At 37.2% G+C, this 17,334-nt stretch overlaps 1 protein-coding gene across 3 annotated transcripts in view; it reads right to left on the reverse strand.

Moving 5' to 3' along the window:
- Nucleotides 1–8,715: 8,715 nt before the first annotated feature.
- LOC125657963 (uncharacterized) overlaps nt 8,716–17,334 on the reverse strand; it is a 39,373-nt gene continuing 30,754 nt past the window's right edge. For 2 of the 3 annotated variants that reach the window (XM_048888942.2, XM_048888943.2), the window contains exons 5-11: nt 17,164–17,313; nt 16,739–16,868; nt 14,331–14,453; nt 12,265–12,379; nt 11,884–11,952; nt 11,703–11,803; nt 8,716–8,952 (exon numbers count right to left, since the gene is read on the reverse strand). In XM_048888942.2, the coding sequence (XP_048744899.1) occupies nt 8,823–8,952; nt 11,703–11,803; nt 11,884–11,952; nt 12,265–12,379; nt 14,331–14,453; nt 16,739–16,868; nt 17,164–17,313 (818 nt within the window). In that variant the 3' untranslated portion in view covers nt 8,716–8,822. The remainder of the gene's footprint in view (nt 8,953–11,702; nt 11,804–11,883; nt 11,953–12,264; nt 12,380–14,330; nt 14,454–16,738; nt 16,869–17,163; nt 17,314–17,334) is intronic. The other variant, XM_056148737.1, reaches the window with a different exon arrangement.

Consider the following 17,334-nt stretch of genomic DNA (forward strand, 5'->3'; position numbering starts at 1 on the left):
CTAAATTGATGCTCTCATCAAATGAATTGAAGAGAGCAATAATTGAATTAATACGCGCATCAAATCTATTATTGCTCTCATTAATTCAATTAATGCGCGCAATCAATTGAATTGAAGAGAGCAATAATTGAATTAATGCGCGCATTAAATCAATTATTGCTCTCATTATTCAATTGATGCGCGCATTAACTCAATTGATGAGAGCAATATTGAATTGAAGCGCGCATTAATTCATTTGATGAGAGCAATAATTGATTTAATGCGCGCATTAATTCAATTAAAGAGAGCAATAAATGAATTGATGATATCTTCAAATAATTGAAGATATCTTCAATTATTTGAGTTTATTTAATTTGGCGCTCCATACTATTCAACGCTGATCTTGTCTTTGACTCATCCTGATGATCAGCCATGGCTCTAGGAAAACATTATAAACATACAAGTACCAGGATGGGTGGATCCAAAAGTAATCAAAATACAAATGTCCATAGCATGTTGCGAGCCACGATAGTTTCCTTCCCCGCCCAAGGGGGAGGTGGGGCGGATCTCAAACCCTTTCTTCGTTGAATAACAAAGCATACAAAAGTGGGAATTGCAATCCCCGTACCCCTAGATCCACCTTTGCAAGCTGTGCACGAGGAGAATAAAAATGCATATTAGCTTAATGGATTACGTCATCGTGTGAAGATGAAGATTTTCAGATTCTGTACATTCACGCTCTTATTCATCAAATGAATCATAAAAAAGCAAAATCGGAGTTTTCATACGCACAAAGTTACATGTATATAAAGTAAATGATATGTACATCACAGCAACCGATAAAATTATTAACTAGCTGCCACTCATACCCAGATTCCTTCGGTATCTATCAGGATCCCCCATCAGTAGCATGGTAAATGTATATATCGTGATGCGCATACTGCTGATACTAACACTGAGAACGGAGTTGTTAATTACACTCAGTTATATCATATATATATATATATATAGAGAGAGAGAGAGAGAGAGAGAGAGAGAGAGAGAGAGAGAGAGAGAGAGAGAGATCTTAACCATACATCCCCTTCTACCCGATGAAAAACAAATAATCCATCTCTCCTCTCTCTCTCTCTCTCTCTAATTATATAATTATAGATAAATACTTTGTAATGAAGTGAATGAATGTGATCAAGTTTAACGTACACATTTTCTGGCGCAGAAAACCATTGTCTACAGAAATTGGATCTATTTCCTTCTCCTGCTCTCTTGGCACCGTCATTACAACAGTAGGGATTGGTGTCAAAACAGCAGTATTTACTGCACCATACCGCGTCATGGTCCTCACCTTCCGTGAAATAGGCTCTACAACATTCCCCACCCTCCACCGAGGAAACTGTACAGGTTTAAAAAAAAAAAAAAAAAAAAAAGAAGAGAAAGAACAAAATTAATGTATGTGATCGGGGAAAAAAAACTTCATTCATTCCTGCACGATGTTGGTTCAATGTTTGGCACATATTCATTATTTTTAAATCTTGAAGTATTCGATCATGTTATTTTAAACGATAAACTTTAAAAAGCGCTTCGCGATCGTCTGTTGTTAAATGTTACTTGCGTTAAGGTATTTCGATGCATTGATGTGTGTCAGTGACCGAAAATAGACAACTTCTCTACAGCGCTGTGCCGTTTGTTTACTCATTCACAAATCTATAAATAATTCATTTCACAATTATTGGTACTAAACTGTACCTCACATATATTATAATGGTGACTAAATCTTATTACTTACCCAAAAATAAGGAAAAAACTACAAATCCCAATAAAAACAGTGGCGATACAACATTAAGAGACATTTTGCCTGTGCGGAACACGGGATAACGTAGTTAGCCAAGATCAAAGAACGAACCGCCTGCAGTATAGGTGCGGATCCTAACTGACGGGCTGTAAGCTACTATGATTAATAATAGAACACAGGAACAAGCTCGGCGTCATCTCTAATTACGTTTCCTCTCCTCCATCGAGATGTGAATTTGGCAGGTACCGTCTTCTCAAGCATAATTAGTTTTGTCATCGTTCAAATTGTAGATATCTGTCTCCCATGTAATAAAATTATTCGGCGTGAAAAAATTTGCATACCGTGTCGTCAGATGCGAAAGCTTTGTTATATAATAAACAGGTTCTGGTATGATATATCTTAAGACTCTTAATTTTAATCTTCAGACAGGAGAACGCTTGTAACACCACAGAAAAGAAGAAAATAGCCTATAGTCTTGATAACATCACTTTTGAAGTGGATGAAGACAGTGGATTTTTTCTCTCTTCAGAATCTTGTGTCAAAATTGGAATTATTCAGTCTTCAGAAAACGAGAAGACGCAGCAATTATCATCGCTTTTTGCCCTAGAGGTTAGAGCGTTCGCCCCGCATGCGGAAGACCGGGGTTCGAATCCCGGCCGCGACAGACCGAAGTCGTTAAAACAGGTACTGACAGTTCTATCGCCAAACACTCGGCATCAGGTGTGAATGTCACGAGTCCTCGGCATAGGCCTAAAGAAGTAGGTACAGTTTCTAAAGTCATCTGGCCCAAAATATTGATGATTTCACTTGGAGCTCAAATCCTGGCATTCAATTAAGGAATAGATTAGCAAACCCAAAATTCGCTCAGTTTGATCAGCAAAATGATTTGTGTCATATGACGAGACCTTGAAGTTGGCATAAAATTGCAAAAATGCCATTTTCAATGAAAATATCCACAAATTCAGGTGGTTTTCCTTTCAGAAAACATACAGCGCATGCGTCGAGCAAATTCATATTGAAGCATGTTTTTCATCTCAAAATAATACACAATATATATCATTTTCATTTTGCTCGACAAATGCGCACATCTTTTCCTGAGCAATAATTTGTATGACAGCAATAATCTGTATGGCATTTGACAGTTTTCAGGCTTATTTTGAGAAAAAGGCGGGAAATGTCTTATTTATGATGTCATAATGCTATCCATTTAGGACTATCATTCTGATTTTGTTGACATAGTATACCTGACATTTATTTTACTTTCTTAACACGCTGATTAAGGTTAATTCCAGACACATTTTATAGAGAGAAAATTTTTGGGCCTTTTTATGTATACAACCGTACCTTGTTCTTTGAAGCCCTTCAAAGGTCTTGGTGACGTCTTCATATGAGTGAAAAATTCTCGAGAGAGACGTTAAGCAAGATACAATCAATCAATCATCGCTTTTTCTTGTGACCCATCACATTAAAATAAAAGTTCATGAAATGTGACCCAACACCTTAAAATAAAAGCTCATGAAATGTGACCCAACACCTTAAAATAAAACCTCATGAAATGTGACCTAACACCTTAAAATAAAAACTCATGAAATGTGACCCAACACCTTAAAATAAAACCTCATGAAATGATACAGAACAAATGGGCATGCTCATACCACGGTTCTATGATTCAGGATCCCAGAGCACATGACCGGTACTATGGTGAGTGTGCTGTCTCAATTACAGGTCCGGCAGAAAATGAGAATGAAATAAACCATGAAATCCAAAGTGACTAAAACTAATACTGTCCAGCAAGAATAAGCAAAACATCAGATACTGGACTGCACGGATCCTCAACAGGCAAAACATCAGATACTGGACTGCACGGATCCTCAACAGGCAAAACATCAGATACTGGACTGCACGGATCCTCAACAGGCAAAACATCAGATACTGGACTGCATGGATCCTCAACAGGCAAAACATCAGATACTGGACTGCACGGATCCTCAACAGGCAAAACATCAGACACTGGACTGCATGGATCCTCAACAGGCAATTAATCATAATGGATTGGGTAAGAAAATTCTTGCCAGAAAAGTACATAGAAACACAAGCACACATTTCTTGTAAAAAAAAAAATGGGGGCGGGGGTGAGCTGGCACATTTCATCAGTGAAATATCAGGGATATTGGTGGACCATTACAGGAAGTTTGGTGGACACAAACATTTGTCCGTAGTTTGCAGCTGTGAATGCAAGGATGGTATCATCATCGACTTACACGAACAAGTTGCAACATTTTCATGTAATCAATACTAATCATACGTCAGATTTCTGAAAGTTTTTCCTTTTCTATAGAACAACAATGCTAAATTGCTAATATGTTATCCTTGTACCTCACTGATGTCCTTCGTACATCATCTGAATCATATCAACTCACTCATAAAAATTCTACAGTACAAAAATGAACTTCAGCAAGTCACAAAATGATGGATATTGTGATGAGAATAATGCATGTTCCCAAGTAATTTTCATTAACTGACCAGTCCCACCCCTCCACCACTACGCCTCGGTTGACAATGGGTTTTTTGGGGGTGAAAAATTGCAATGTGACCCTCACCTACATATTGTCACTGTTAACGTACCTTCACGTCTCATACCATAACTGGAATCAGAAAGTCAGAAAGTACAATGAAATAAAATCCACCAAAATACTACATGTACTATAGTACTTTATAACTTGATTGACATTGCTCCATATTACACACCCCTCCCCTTAATGCACTGCATGATATGAAGGAGAAAGCATGAGCAGGAACATTGACATTATGAACTGCATTGAGGAAAAAGATGGAGAAAAGATTCAACATCGATGTGACCAATGCCATTGTTGTATATGATACAAAAATAAAGACTTATGCTGAAGTACCAGTAGGAAAGTGAACATATCCTTGTACATGAAAGAAATCTATTAAAAAAAAGTGACTCCTCATTCATCCACTATAAATCGTAGGAAATAGTAGATCGATGGAAACGATGTGAATATCATTAAATGATAATGACGCACTGGGCACATTTTCAAGGCTGTCCGATATAGAAGTGTTCACGAGCTTTAGAACACCCTCCACTCCTCTTAGATCCACTATAACTTTAAAGATAAGAATTGGGTTCTCCTGTCCCGACAATATGCACATCTGCAAATGCTATTGTGCATATATTTAAGTCTATCCGATTAGCGATATAGGAGAAGTGTTCACAAGTTATTTTTACATCCTCCATTCCTCTTAGAACCACTACAGCTTTTAAGACAAGAGACCCATGGGCCACATCGCTCACCTGAGTCACCTTGGCCCATATCTAAAGATTTTCCATAGATATTAGCATGTAAAACTTTGGCCCCTATTGTGACCCGAACCTATCCCCGGGGGCCATGAGTTGTACAAACTTGAATCTGCACCATGTCAGGAAGCTTTCATGTAAATGTAAACTTCTTTAGCCGAATAGTTCTTGAGAAGAAGATTTTTAAAGATATTCTCTATATACATGTATTGGTATGTAAAACTTTAATCCCATATTGTGACCCCATCCTACCCCTATAGGCCATGATTTTAACAAACTTGAATCTACACTATGTCAGGAAGCTTTTATGTAAATGTAAACTTTTCTGGCCTAGTCATTTTTCAGAAGATTTTTAATGATTTTCCCAAAATATTTGTATGTAAAACTGAGATCCCCTATTGTGGCCGAATCCTACCCCTGGGGCTATGATTTTAACAAACTTGAATCTGCACTATGTCGGGTAGCTCTCGTGTAAATTTGTACTTTACTAGTCCAGTGGTTCTTGGGAAGAAGATCCTTAAAGATTTTCCCTATATATTTGCATGTAAAACTTTGACTCCATCCTAGACCCGGGGGCAATGATGTTTACAAACTTAAATTTGCAATGTGTCAGGAAGCTTTCATGCAAATGTAAACTTCTTTGGTCCAATGGTTCTTGAGAAGATTTTTTTCTATAATTAGTATGTAAATATTTTGATCTCCTATTGTGGCCCCATCGTACCCCCGGGTGCAATGGATTTAACAAACTTGAATCTGCACTATGTCAGACAGCTTTCATGTAAATCTCAGCTTTTCTGGACCAGTGTTTCTTGAGAAGATTTTTAACGATTTTTCCGATATATTTGTAAGTAAACATTTGATCCCCTATTGTGGCCCCATACTACCCACAGGGGTCTTGATTTTAACAAACGTAAATCCTCAATATGTCAGGAAGCTGTCATGTAAATTTCAGCTCCTCTGGCCCAGTGGTTCTTGAGAAGATGATATTTAAATGACCCCACACTATTTTTGCATTTTTGTGATTACCTCCCCTTTGAAGGGGACATGGCCCTTCAATCGCGTAGAGCCGGCGATGACAGCAAGGATCAGTTCGCTTCGCGTAACGACTCAAAACTAAACAAAGATCTTCAGCAAGGATTTGTTAAGTTAGGCACAATGCAGCATGATGTTGATAAGGTGCATATTGCTTGACGGTAAATTTACACACATAGTACACATGTACATAGTAAACATACATGAAAAAGTGAAGATAAAGAAATTCAACAGTAACTAATCTCAAAAATCTTAAAAAGAATACAAAAATATCGCAAACATGGACAGACTCCTGAAAATACCAGAGGTGGGATCAATTTTTAAACTGAGGGTTTTACAAATTCTACTAGGCACATGATCCCGTCTAGTAGAGTAAGCATTGTTGACCAGTCACGCCCGCATTTGACCTAATGACGGGATATATTTTCAAATAAGCGACCATAGAGTTGACAAAATCATCAGTTTAAAAATTGATCCTACGCCGATCATGGTCTCGCGTATCGATTCAGTTAAGAGGCATAAAGCTGATTTGTTCATTTTGCAGGCTTTCAAGCGGGCCATTATTTTTCTACAACAGCCCTTATTTTCCTTATTTGAGCTTTAGAATCCTAAAAAAGCCCTAATGTTTTGTTGAAATTCCTACATTTTCAAATTTTGAAAGTTTAAATAAATTTGACATAAAGTAAGTGTTGGGATTTATTAAATTTAGTCTTAGTATACTTTCAGAAAATGAATATGTTGATTAAATGTACATCTCAGAAGACATCTCAATGGTTATCAGCTATATTCAGCATTGATTGTGAGCCATGGGAGTCCACCTGAATTATATCATGGTTTGTGCTGAATGCCGAATATTGCTGTTGATGACCACTGATATGATCTTCTGAGTGGGTAATTAGTTTTGACCTATTGCAATTGGTTTTCGTCCTCCATCGTGCGTTAACAATTGAACATTTTTAACTTCTTCTTGATAACTACCAGTCCAATTCTTTTCAAATTTGGTATGAAGCATCATTGGGACAAGGGGGACATAAATTGTAAATTTCAGGACTGCAGCACCCCTGGGGCCCTAGGGGCGGGGCAAAACCTGCCCAAAATTGACAAATTTTCAAAAATCTTCTCAAGAACCACACATGTGTAAGAAAAACTAAATGCATGGTGATGTAGAGCAGGAAGGCCTCTACCACAATTGTAAATTTCATGATCCCCGGGGTAGGGGTTCTGACCCCAGGGCGGGGCCAAACTTGGTATATAGTGTTTATGTGAAAACACTTAAATAACATCTTCTTTAGTGCTATTGATACTAAATTGAAAGTAAATAGATATTTAGAAAGAACAGGTAGTCCTTTACCAAAATTCTAAATTTGATGATCCCAGGGGTAGGTGTTTTGGTATCGGGGTGGTGCCAAAATGGTCAGTTATCAAATGTGTGAACAATAGACATTTTTAACTTCTTGATAACTATCATTCCAATTCTTTTCAAATCTGGTATGAAACATATTTGGAAGAAGGGGAACATAAATTGTAAATTTCAGGACTCCTGCACCCCTGGGGCCTTAGGGGCGGGGCAAAAACTGCCTAAAATTGACCAATTTTCAAAAATCTTCTTCTCTAGAACTGCACATGTGTAAGAAAAACTAAATGCATAGTGATGTAGGGCAGGAAGGCTTCTACCAAAATTGTAAATTTCATGATCCCCGGGGTAGGGGTTCTGACCCCAGGGCGGGGCCAAACTTGTTATATAGTGTTTATGTGTAAAACACTTGAATAACATCTTCTTTAGTGCTATTTATACTAAATTGAAACTAAATGGATAGAGCAGGTAGTCTTTTACCAAAATTGTAAATTTGATGATCCCCAGAGTAAGGGTTCTTACCCCAGGGTAGGGCCAAAATTAGTATATAGTATAAATGTGTAAGTTTGCTGATACTGTATAAAATCTAAATGCATACTTGCAGATGTTTTAATGTTAATACACCTATTATTTAAAGCCTTTCATCAGTGTATGCACTTTTGAGGGCAGTGAAGTTTTAAGAACACATCTTGTTTTATACTGTTGCTGAACATTAGAATTTAGCTTAGATATTCAGAACAGGAATTTTTTTCTAGATTTCATAGCCCATGGAAGTAGTAATACTTTTTCACTAGTATTCAGGTGACCGATAAGGCCTGTGGGCCTCTTGTAGTATTATTGCTCTTGCAAATGGCGAGTAAAACATTTTTTCTTTCCTATTGATTTGTAAATTTAACCCTTATTTTTGTCTAAAAAGCCCTTAAAAATCCTAAAAAAGGTCCTTATTTTTCGATAATTTTGCCCTAAAAATGGCCCTTATTTTTTGAAAACTGTCACTTGAAAGCCTGATTTTGGTAACAATCGGCAAATATGACTTTGGCAGCTCCTCTCTTTAACGTCATGGGGTTTATGTTACGTCAAGGAGTTTATTATAGAATATAGTGTCTCGTTATTTACACTATCCCATACTGTAATGTCGAATTTTTCAATCGAAATGTACTATACAGATTCTTTGAATTTTAAACTTAACTGAAAATCCTTTAATCCAACAAGCACATTTTCAAATTCAATTCAAGAAAAACCTTTTCATCTGCAATTTATTTATAAATACAATTGAATGAATCAGGGTTACACTAGTCATACATTTCTCAAATTACATGAATATATCTTCAGTTCTTTTGAAATTTGCATTACACTTTTTGAATTACATTTGAGTGAATTATCTCCGACAATTTGTCTATTCCCTTTTCGATCTTGTCCACCTGACATGCACTAATAGAAAGGCGAATAAAGTTTTTCCATCCACCTGTTGGTGACGCCCTATAAAAAACAAAAAGAACATAATCATATACAGGTTATTGATATTTGTGAGATATTTACTCCAGATTTAGAAATATGTCATGCTTGATTCTATAATATAAAGAATCCGGACTCCCAGACTTTGGGAGCTGCACCACGTTCAAAACATTAAATAGAAAATGCGAGATAAAATCATCTCTCATTCGCAGGATTATTAAGATTCTATGAGCCCCCCCCCCCCCCCCCCCCCGGGTTGAAAAGAACCCATACTTACAAGTACATTGTATGTGTTAAAAAAGATATTAAAATCATAATAAATTTTATCTGGAAAATTACAACAATTTACAAATGGACTTTAGAAATGATAATGATTACAACAAGTTGTTCTTTAAAACAAAAGGACTGTAATACGTGAATCAAAGACATGCTTAGCACTTTTATTCAGTTTGTGAGTAAAATGTCCAGATTTTACACATCGATACGTGGACCATAGGCATGCGTTACCAACAGGAACTTAATGTTGTAGGTTGAATCAAGCACGTGTTTAAAACAAATTTTTAAATCTCGAAATATGCAAATATTTCATTATAAGTCTTATTGCTAGAGCTGTAATGATGCATAGGCTTAATGGATATGAACCATTTGTAGCTTTGACCTTTAACCCCAGAATTAAGAGTCAGTCGTTTATTTGATATGGACCTTAAAGTTCAAATTCAACAGAGTAAACAATATAATCTAGATAATGATATATGAATTTCATACCTTAATCCAATGATATAAATCTGGCAACACAATATTGATACTCATAAAGCACGAATGTCGTTTTACATTTCAAAAGCTCAGTGCAGCTAATTCACAAATGTTGTCAACTTTTAGATATGAACAACAATATATTATTTGTTGAGCATTGCTGAGGTGAATATAGTAAAATACGATTATAACGAACTCGCTTATAACGAATTCACGATTATTTCGAAGTGATATTCATTCCCCTATGAGAGGAAAATACCAATTCTAATGGATATAACGAAGTTTGGTTATAACGAACCGTGCTTTACTGTATTAAATGAATAACTCAATAACATTAATCGTATTTTTTTTATCAAGAACACTAGAAACTGTTTTCACAAACCAAACACAGCATTATTTTAATTCTCTAAACAAGTGTTTATGAAACATTGATGATTTCCGATAAACATGTACTGACCCCCCCCCCCCCCCCCCCCCCCGTGTACGGTCACGTGCTACCCTGTTAAATTCCAATCTATAAATAAAGGTCATATCATCAAGTTCCGATGCAATTTTCTCAACTTGACGGAAAACGCCGAACGATGATCCGGTTGGCTCCGGTGAAAAACGTACAGTTATGCATAACATTCAGTTTAACCTCGGTTATATATTTTCTGCACGGTCCCCAGGAGACACGCAGCGATATATGAATAATATCAACACACGATGTTCTGTATGAAAGGTGAAGACAACGAACAGTGATCAATTTCATAACTCATAATCTCATGCGTTCAAAATCGTAACTATGAAGCTGGCCGCTGGGTACTGTACAAGGTTCGCTTGAATTCGAAATTAAGTTTAGTCGCTATTGGTATTAGAGGATGCGTCACTTTGGAATGGGTTACTTGGAGTTTGGTTTTGTCCATCTGCACGTATTAAGTCAATATAAACCGATTTTTAAAACCAGATCTTTGCGTAAGATAACATCCCCACAAGTGTAATTGATTTGACAATTATTGTATTCGCTAAATTTTCCCTCCAGTGACCTTGACCTTTGACAATGAAACCAAATAGGATCTCAAACGTTTGATGAAATCAGTAAAGACGAGTGGCTTAAAGAACAAGGGTCGTTATTGGCTACATACATGTACCGCCGATATTTTCTCTCTCCATTTTTTTCAACTTTCATACCATGCATATTCCCGTGGAGATCCGGGTTAGAATAAGTTCTCAGTACCCCTTGCTTGTCGTAAGAGACGACTAAATGGGGCGGTCCTTCGGATGAGACCGTAAAAACCGAGGTCTCGTGTCACAGCAGGTGTGGCACGATAAAGATACCTCCTTGCTCAGAGGCCGTAAGCGCGGAGCACAGGCCTAAAATTTGCAGCCCTTCACCGGCAGTGGTGACGTCTCCATATGAGTGAAATATTCTCGAAAGGGACGTTAAACAATATTTAATCAATCAATCAACCATACCATACATAATTACTCTTTTTATTTACACAACTAGGATGTTCTTCTTATCCCACTTACATGAAGCGCGGCCAATTTTGGCCAATTACGTTCCTTGTTCTTTATTAACAAGGAAATTAGAAATTTCCCCGCCATTGACGCCGACGTCATACCCTTGACGACAGACACATATCTGTATAAAAAGTACCACTCCTGTAAAATTGATGAGAATCAATACGAGATGTCGCTGAAATCATCTTAACAAGGCAGCAAACCACTGTACGTACAAACGATAGACAGTGAACCACTGTACGTACAAACGATAGGCAGCGAACAACTGTACGTACAAACGATAGACACCGAACCACTGTATGTACAAACAATAGACACCAAACCACTCTACGAACAAACGATAGACAGCGAACAACTGTATGTACAAACAATAGACACCGAACCACTGTACGTACAAACGATCAGAAAAGTCAATGTATCCCTCTGTAGCGAGGAGATAACAGTAGTAGGTCTTACAACACAAATATTACTATCATCAAGGTTCAGAAAATTAAGAGTATACATGTACATTTACTTACAGTGAGCCATCCTGCACAAGAACATTAGCTGCGTTGGCCTTTTCACAGAGATCTTTTCCATTCATGTTTTCTGGTAATTGTAGCCATACAAAGAAACCGCCCTATTGAATGGCGAAGATTAGTACTTTCTTTCATATGACCTTAAACTTTGATGACAGTTTGAATGGCCAATGCAACTCACCTTTGGTTCAACAAATGACACAGGAAGTTGGTTTTCCCGCAATCGACGACATGCTGTTTTGATTCTCTCCTGAAATGTATGAATTTCGATCATCATCATCTTCATCCCCATCAGTTGTGAAACACATTGCCATGGGAGATCCCGGATTCGATCCAGCCGGGTTGAATCTACATGTATACTACTTTGGATATTTTTATATGGGTGTGACAAACGTGCACACATGTGAGATTTACACATTTTTGTGTGAAAATTGCATACCTCATTTCCCGGACGTCTTTATATGAGAGAATTTCACGAATGGAACGCAAAGCAACAAACAAACAAACAAATAAGCCACGGTTTATAAGTGACACGCTGCTAGAGTATAGAGTGATAAGTTACCCCGTATAGCCTCCGCAGTCTTGACAGATTAGACTCTATAAGGCCCAGCTCCAATGCTTTTCCAATCACACACGACATGTAGTGGTTGTAACAGTATCCACTTATTGTTGTAAAACTGTTAAAAAAAACATACATGTATTTATACACAGGAATTTATGAAGTTGCGGAGGGTATAATGTTTTTGATCTGTCCGTCAGTCTCTCAGTCCGTTAGTCCCTTTCTATTCAGCGCAACTCCTCTGAGACTGCTCAACAGAATTTCGTGAAACTTTGTAGCTAATAAAGACACACTGTGTAGATGTGAATGTTTACAGAAAATTCTGATTCAATATTTTTTTCTGGGAGTTATGCACCTTTTGAGTTTAGAATTTCGAGCCCGTCTGTCCTGTTTTTGTCAGCGCAACTCCTCTGAAACCGCTCAACAGAATTTCGTGAAACTTTGTAGTTAATAAGGACACACTGTAGATGTGCATGTTTACAGAAAATTCTGATTCAATAATTTTTCTGAGAGTTATGCCCCTTTTGAACTTAAAATTTGGAGCCCGTCTGTCCTGTTCTTGCAGTAATGCATAGCATTACCATTCATTATGTGAGGCATTGTCAAGCAATGTTGGAGCGTGGGTATGTGAGCTTGCTCACCTCTGCTTTCATTCATTATTGTATTGTTTTAGTCTTGGTCATCTCGACGTTTCTTTATCCTCGTTACAAACCTCTGTACAGTTTGTTTTTGAACTAAAAACGAGGCCGAAAGTCTGATAAAGACGTTGATTGGCTAGTTTAAAAGTGTAATGTCACCAGGCGCCAAAAACCAACAATATCATCTTCAAGTATATATAAAACAAAAACAAAATATTTGTTCTGTTTCTTGAAACATTGGAAAAGAGGCGTGGCTCTCAGTTTACCAGTCGACTCCACTGCCTCCATGCGCCCTGAGAAAAAAAACTTTAAAGCTCAGTACATTCATGGTGCCACTAATGCACGACTTTCTTCCATTCATTCTTAATCAAATAACCAAAACTGGATATCTCCAGATAGCCCTCGGGTCATAATGGTTTATTTGTTTACTGAATACTTTTGGAATATCTGTCATTACTCAATTCGACTCTATTTCGTTGACGTTTTTATTTTCACCTCTGCTCATTCCCGAGCGCTTTATAATTTTTTGTCATATCAATTATTATTATGAACCTGGTCTCCCGAGGCCTTTGCATATGATCGAATAATTTCAAGCTCTCCGATTGGCTGAAATCCAACAACCTAGAAAAAATAGGGCATTGTATTTACCTATTCACCTGCACGTGCCTTCAAACATTTTATTATACCGGTAGAAGGCCAATCTCTAAAGCTTACAAAAAGCATGAAACGATTACATAAATCGAAAGAGGGATGGGATAGACAGGGAATTCACACATTTCAGAGAAATTCTTGCCACAAAAAAAAAATTATCCAAAAAAAAAAGGGGGGGGGGTAATAATACCCATACTGCAGGTGCCTGTGACAAAAACTACCATTATAAACACATTCGCAATGCCAAGTTTCAAATTTTGAAATTATGGACAACTGTTCATTTTGTCTCTGGTCAACTATTTGGTATGACAGATTACGATTGCATTCATAAAATCATTATCAAATTTTCAGTACGGAGAGAGATAATTTATGCTACATATGGAACATATAATTGGAGGCTCCACGTGACTTCCTAATAATTAAGTTTTATTTACTGTATATCATATTAATAAATATAACATAACTAATGCACGCAATTATTAAAAAAAATCTTAAATTCATTTGAATTAAAAATATCACTCATTCAATTCATGTGCACAATAATAAAAGTCCTTCCTCTATGCAATATTATTCAATTGTAATTTCCCGCGCTTGCGCGGGGTTTCATTTAGTCACCTTTTAATTTCGCGTTAATAACCTATAATTCGCATTTTTTCCGCGTTTCCATCAAGTTGTTAATCTTTCTTTCGCTCTATTACATCTTTAAAAATATTTTACTTTCCTGATGGGTCCGGGCTTCCGTAGATTAGAAAGTTGCATTAGAGATATACCAGTACACACCAATCAATCAAAAGTTTCATAATCCTAGGACCCGTCTCTATCCATCCCACACGTACACCAGGAGAGAACATTTTGGAAAAGGTGGAATTTGAGAGGGTGTTGCCTTTATAATCCGGATCTTCCCTGTAAATTGAAAAAAAAGCGTTAATAAAATATCCTCCGGTATAATTGGCACTACACCCAACAACCCGTTACACTGTGGATTTACAACCTTCTCCCTTTTTTAAGATTAATACGATGCTTTGCTTATCCTCGAGGTACAATATTCACCGAGCCCGGAGGCAATATTGCACTTCGAGGTTAGCTTAAGCATTGCCTATTACTTTTTTGTGTGATATATATTCAATACCTGTTCGAAAACTGTTGAAATAAGAATTTTTTCCCCTTATATATAGAAGACCTTTGTCCGAAAGCCATTCGCACACTATACATCTGCATGATAAATGATCATTTAACTGTTGAAATATTGTTGAAATGAAGTTTTTTTCATATAAAAGATATACATGTATGTCCTGAATGACCTTTACCAAATGACCTTGAGTGACCTTTGTCCGAATTTCATTCGCACAATGATCAATAACCTGAACTATTGTTGAAATTAGTTTTTCCCTTATTTAAGGTATATGTTCTTAGTGACCTTGACAAAATGACATTGAGTGACCTTTGTCCGAAAGTCATTTACGCAATGATCAATAACTGCTGAAATATTGTTGAAATTATGTTTTTGTTCATGTATAAGGTATATGTTCTAAGTGACCTTGGCCTTTACAAAATCACCTTGAGTGACCTTTGTCTGAAAGCCATTTGCCTATTATATATTTGTGTGATATATAATCAATATCTGTTCATAAACTGTTGAAATAAGAAACTTTTGTATGTTCTGAGTGACATTGACCTTTTGAAAATGACCTTGAGAGACTATGGCTCAAAGGACCTTATCTCAAGGAACATTTGTTATCAATTATGATGAATTTCTGGTGAAAGGTTTAGAAGATATGAGCTCGGATGGACAGACGCACTGACATGAGGGCGCGACTATATGCTCCCCCAAAATTTTTCGGAGAGCATAAATATCTTAATCGCTTGCACCATGAAACATTTCAGGAAATGTGAGCGAATGCTTAATCAACGTATTGATTCCAGTCACGACAACTAAAAACTGACAAGTCAGAAAGGGCATCTCGTTGGATTTTTGATGTGAAAGATTCTAAGTCCCATAACCCCCGTAACTACAAAACAAATAAAACGGAAAATCAAAAGGGGTCTTCCTCCGCCTAATCCAAGTATCATGTATAAAATTTATGAAAATCTTTTATAGGAAACTTAAGTTACAGTATCCCGTGCAATGGAGAGTGCTATCGGATGGACAGACGGACAGACAGACTGTGTGATTTAAACAGGGAACCCGCCAAATGGCGGAACCCTAAAAGTGAAGATAAAGAACAGTGATCAATTTCATAAATCAGGAATATAGAATTGAGAGTAGAGCAAACACGGACCCCTTGAAATACAAGAGGTGGGATCTGGTGCCTAGGAGGAGTAAGCATCCTCTGTTGACCGGTTACAATCGCCGTGAGCCCTATATATTGATCAGGTAAACGGAGTAATCCGTAGTCAAAATCAGGATGTTGGGAACGGTCTTGCATTTGGTATGAAACACATCAGACAGTCTTTGACTTCATGACAGGCTACATTTGCAAATTAGATCAATATAACGACTGTAGAACGAGACTGTTGAGTTGTTAGTTTGCCGTTAACGTCTCTGTTTAGAAAAATATCCAAATATGACGTAGATGTGAAAGACTCTTTGCTATATCATTTTGAGTTCACTAGGATATATCGAGTTGGTATCGTTTATAAAGGGGGAAAAAATTCGTCATTGTATCTAAACACCACGGTATTGTTGTTACTTTATTAATTCTTCAATATTCAGGTAAATACAGGTAAACTCTACCTGTGTTCCCCTTAGATGGCAAAGAACAATTAATTAAAACAGTTGAATATCTTGTTTTAGGAACGGCGATTCTAAGCACGGACGGGGCTTGCATTTAAGAACAATTTTCAAGGATGTTCAGATGCCGTTAGGAGTCCTTTTTATTCAAAAGAATTTACGGTTTGGAACAATTCCTTAGGAAATCATTTGATTGATTGATTGATTGTTTTGCTGTTTTCCGCCACACTCAACAATTTTTCAGTTATCTGGTGGCACCCAGTTTTTATTGGTGGAAGAGAGAACCCAGATACAATGTACCTGGGAAGAGACCACCGACCCTCCGAAAATAAGCTGGGAAACTTTCTCACTTACCGGCGCGAGCAGGATTCGAACCCGAGCCGACCAGGAAATCATTTGAAATATAATTTTCAACACATCGTTCTCCAAAATAAAAGCTGAATATGGGAAGACTTACTTGTTGTCATAAGAAAGAAGTCTAGGTGGGGGGACTCCATTATCTGTGTACGTTAACAGGTTGTAGACGTCATCACAGAACATCAACATGTCGTACTGTCTGGCCAAGGAAACAAGACGCCGACATTTCTCTACAAAATATAGATCTACCATGTGGCACTGTATCATGATGTATAAAGAATGGAAGTTATAAAACAAACGTTAACGTTATCTACAGCTTTTTTTGAAGACCTCGCACAATTACCAAGGATACAGAATCGTATTTGAGTTAATCCAGTGCATTAAACACTGACAATCTAACTTAAGAGTTAAATTTTGAAAATTAAGAACACTTAGGTGTATCCTTTAGAAGCCATTTTCCTATTAATACATTCAAGTTCGCAGTAAAACAATTGCTAAGGTAGGTATCACCAAGTTTGTTCAGACCTGGTGGTAGACAGACTCCCCTGGGGTTGTGGTAAACAGTCATTATGTACAACATCCGCCGGAAGGGACTCTTTACGTGCGCAGGAGCAGGTGTTTCCTGTAACAGCTTCTCTAGGGCATCCACATCTATCCCATACTCGTCTATAGGAACTGGAAGGTGATCATGTTTTC

Source organism: Ostrea edulis, chromosome 9 (assembly GCF_947568905.1).
Source record: "Ostrea edulis chromosome 9, xbOstEdul1.1, whole genome shotgun sequence".
In the NCBI taxonomy this organism is placed as follows: Eukaryota; Metazoa; Mollusca; class Bivalvia; order Ostreida; family Ostreidae; genus Ostrea; species Ostrea edulis.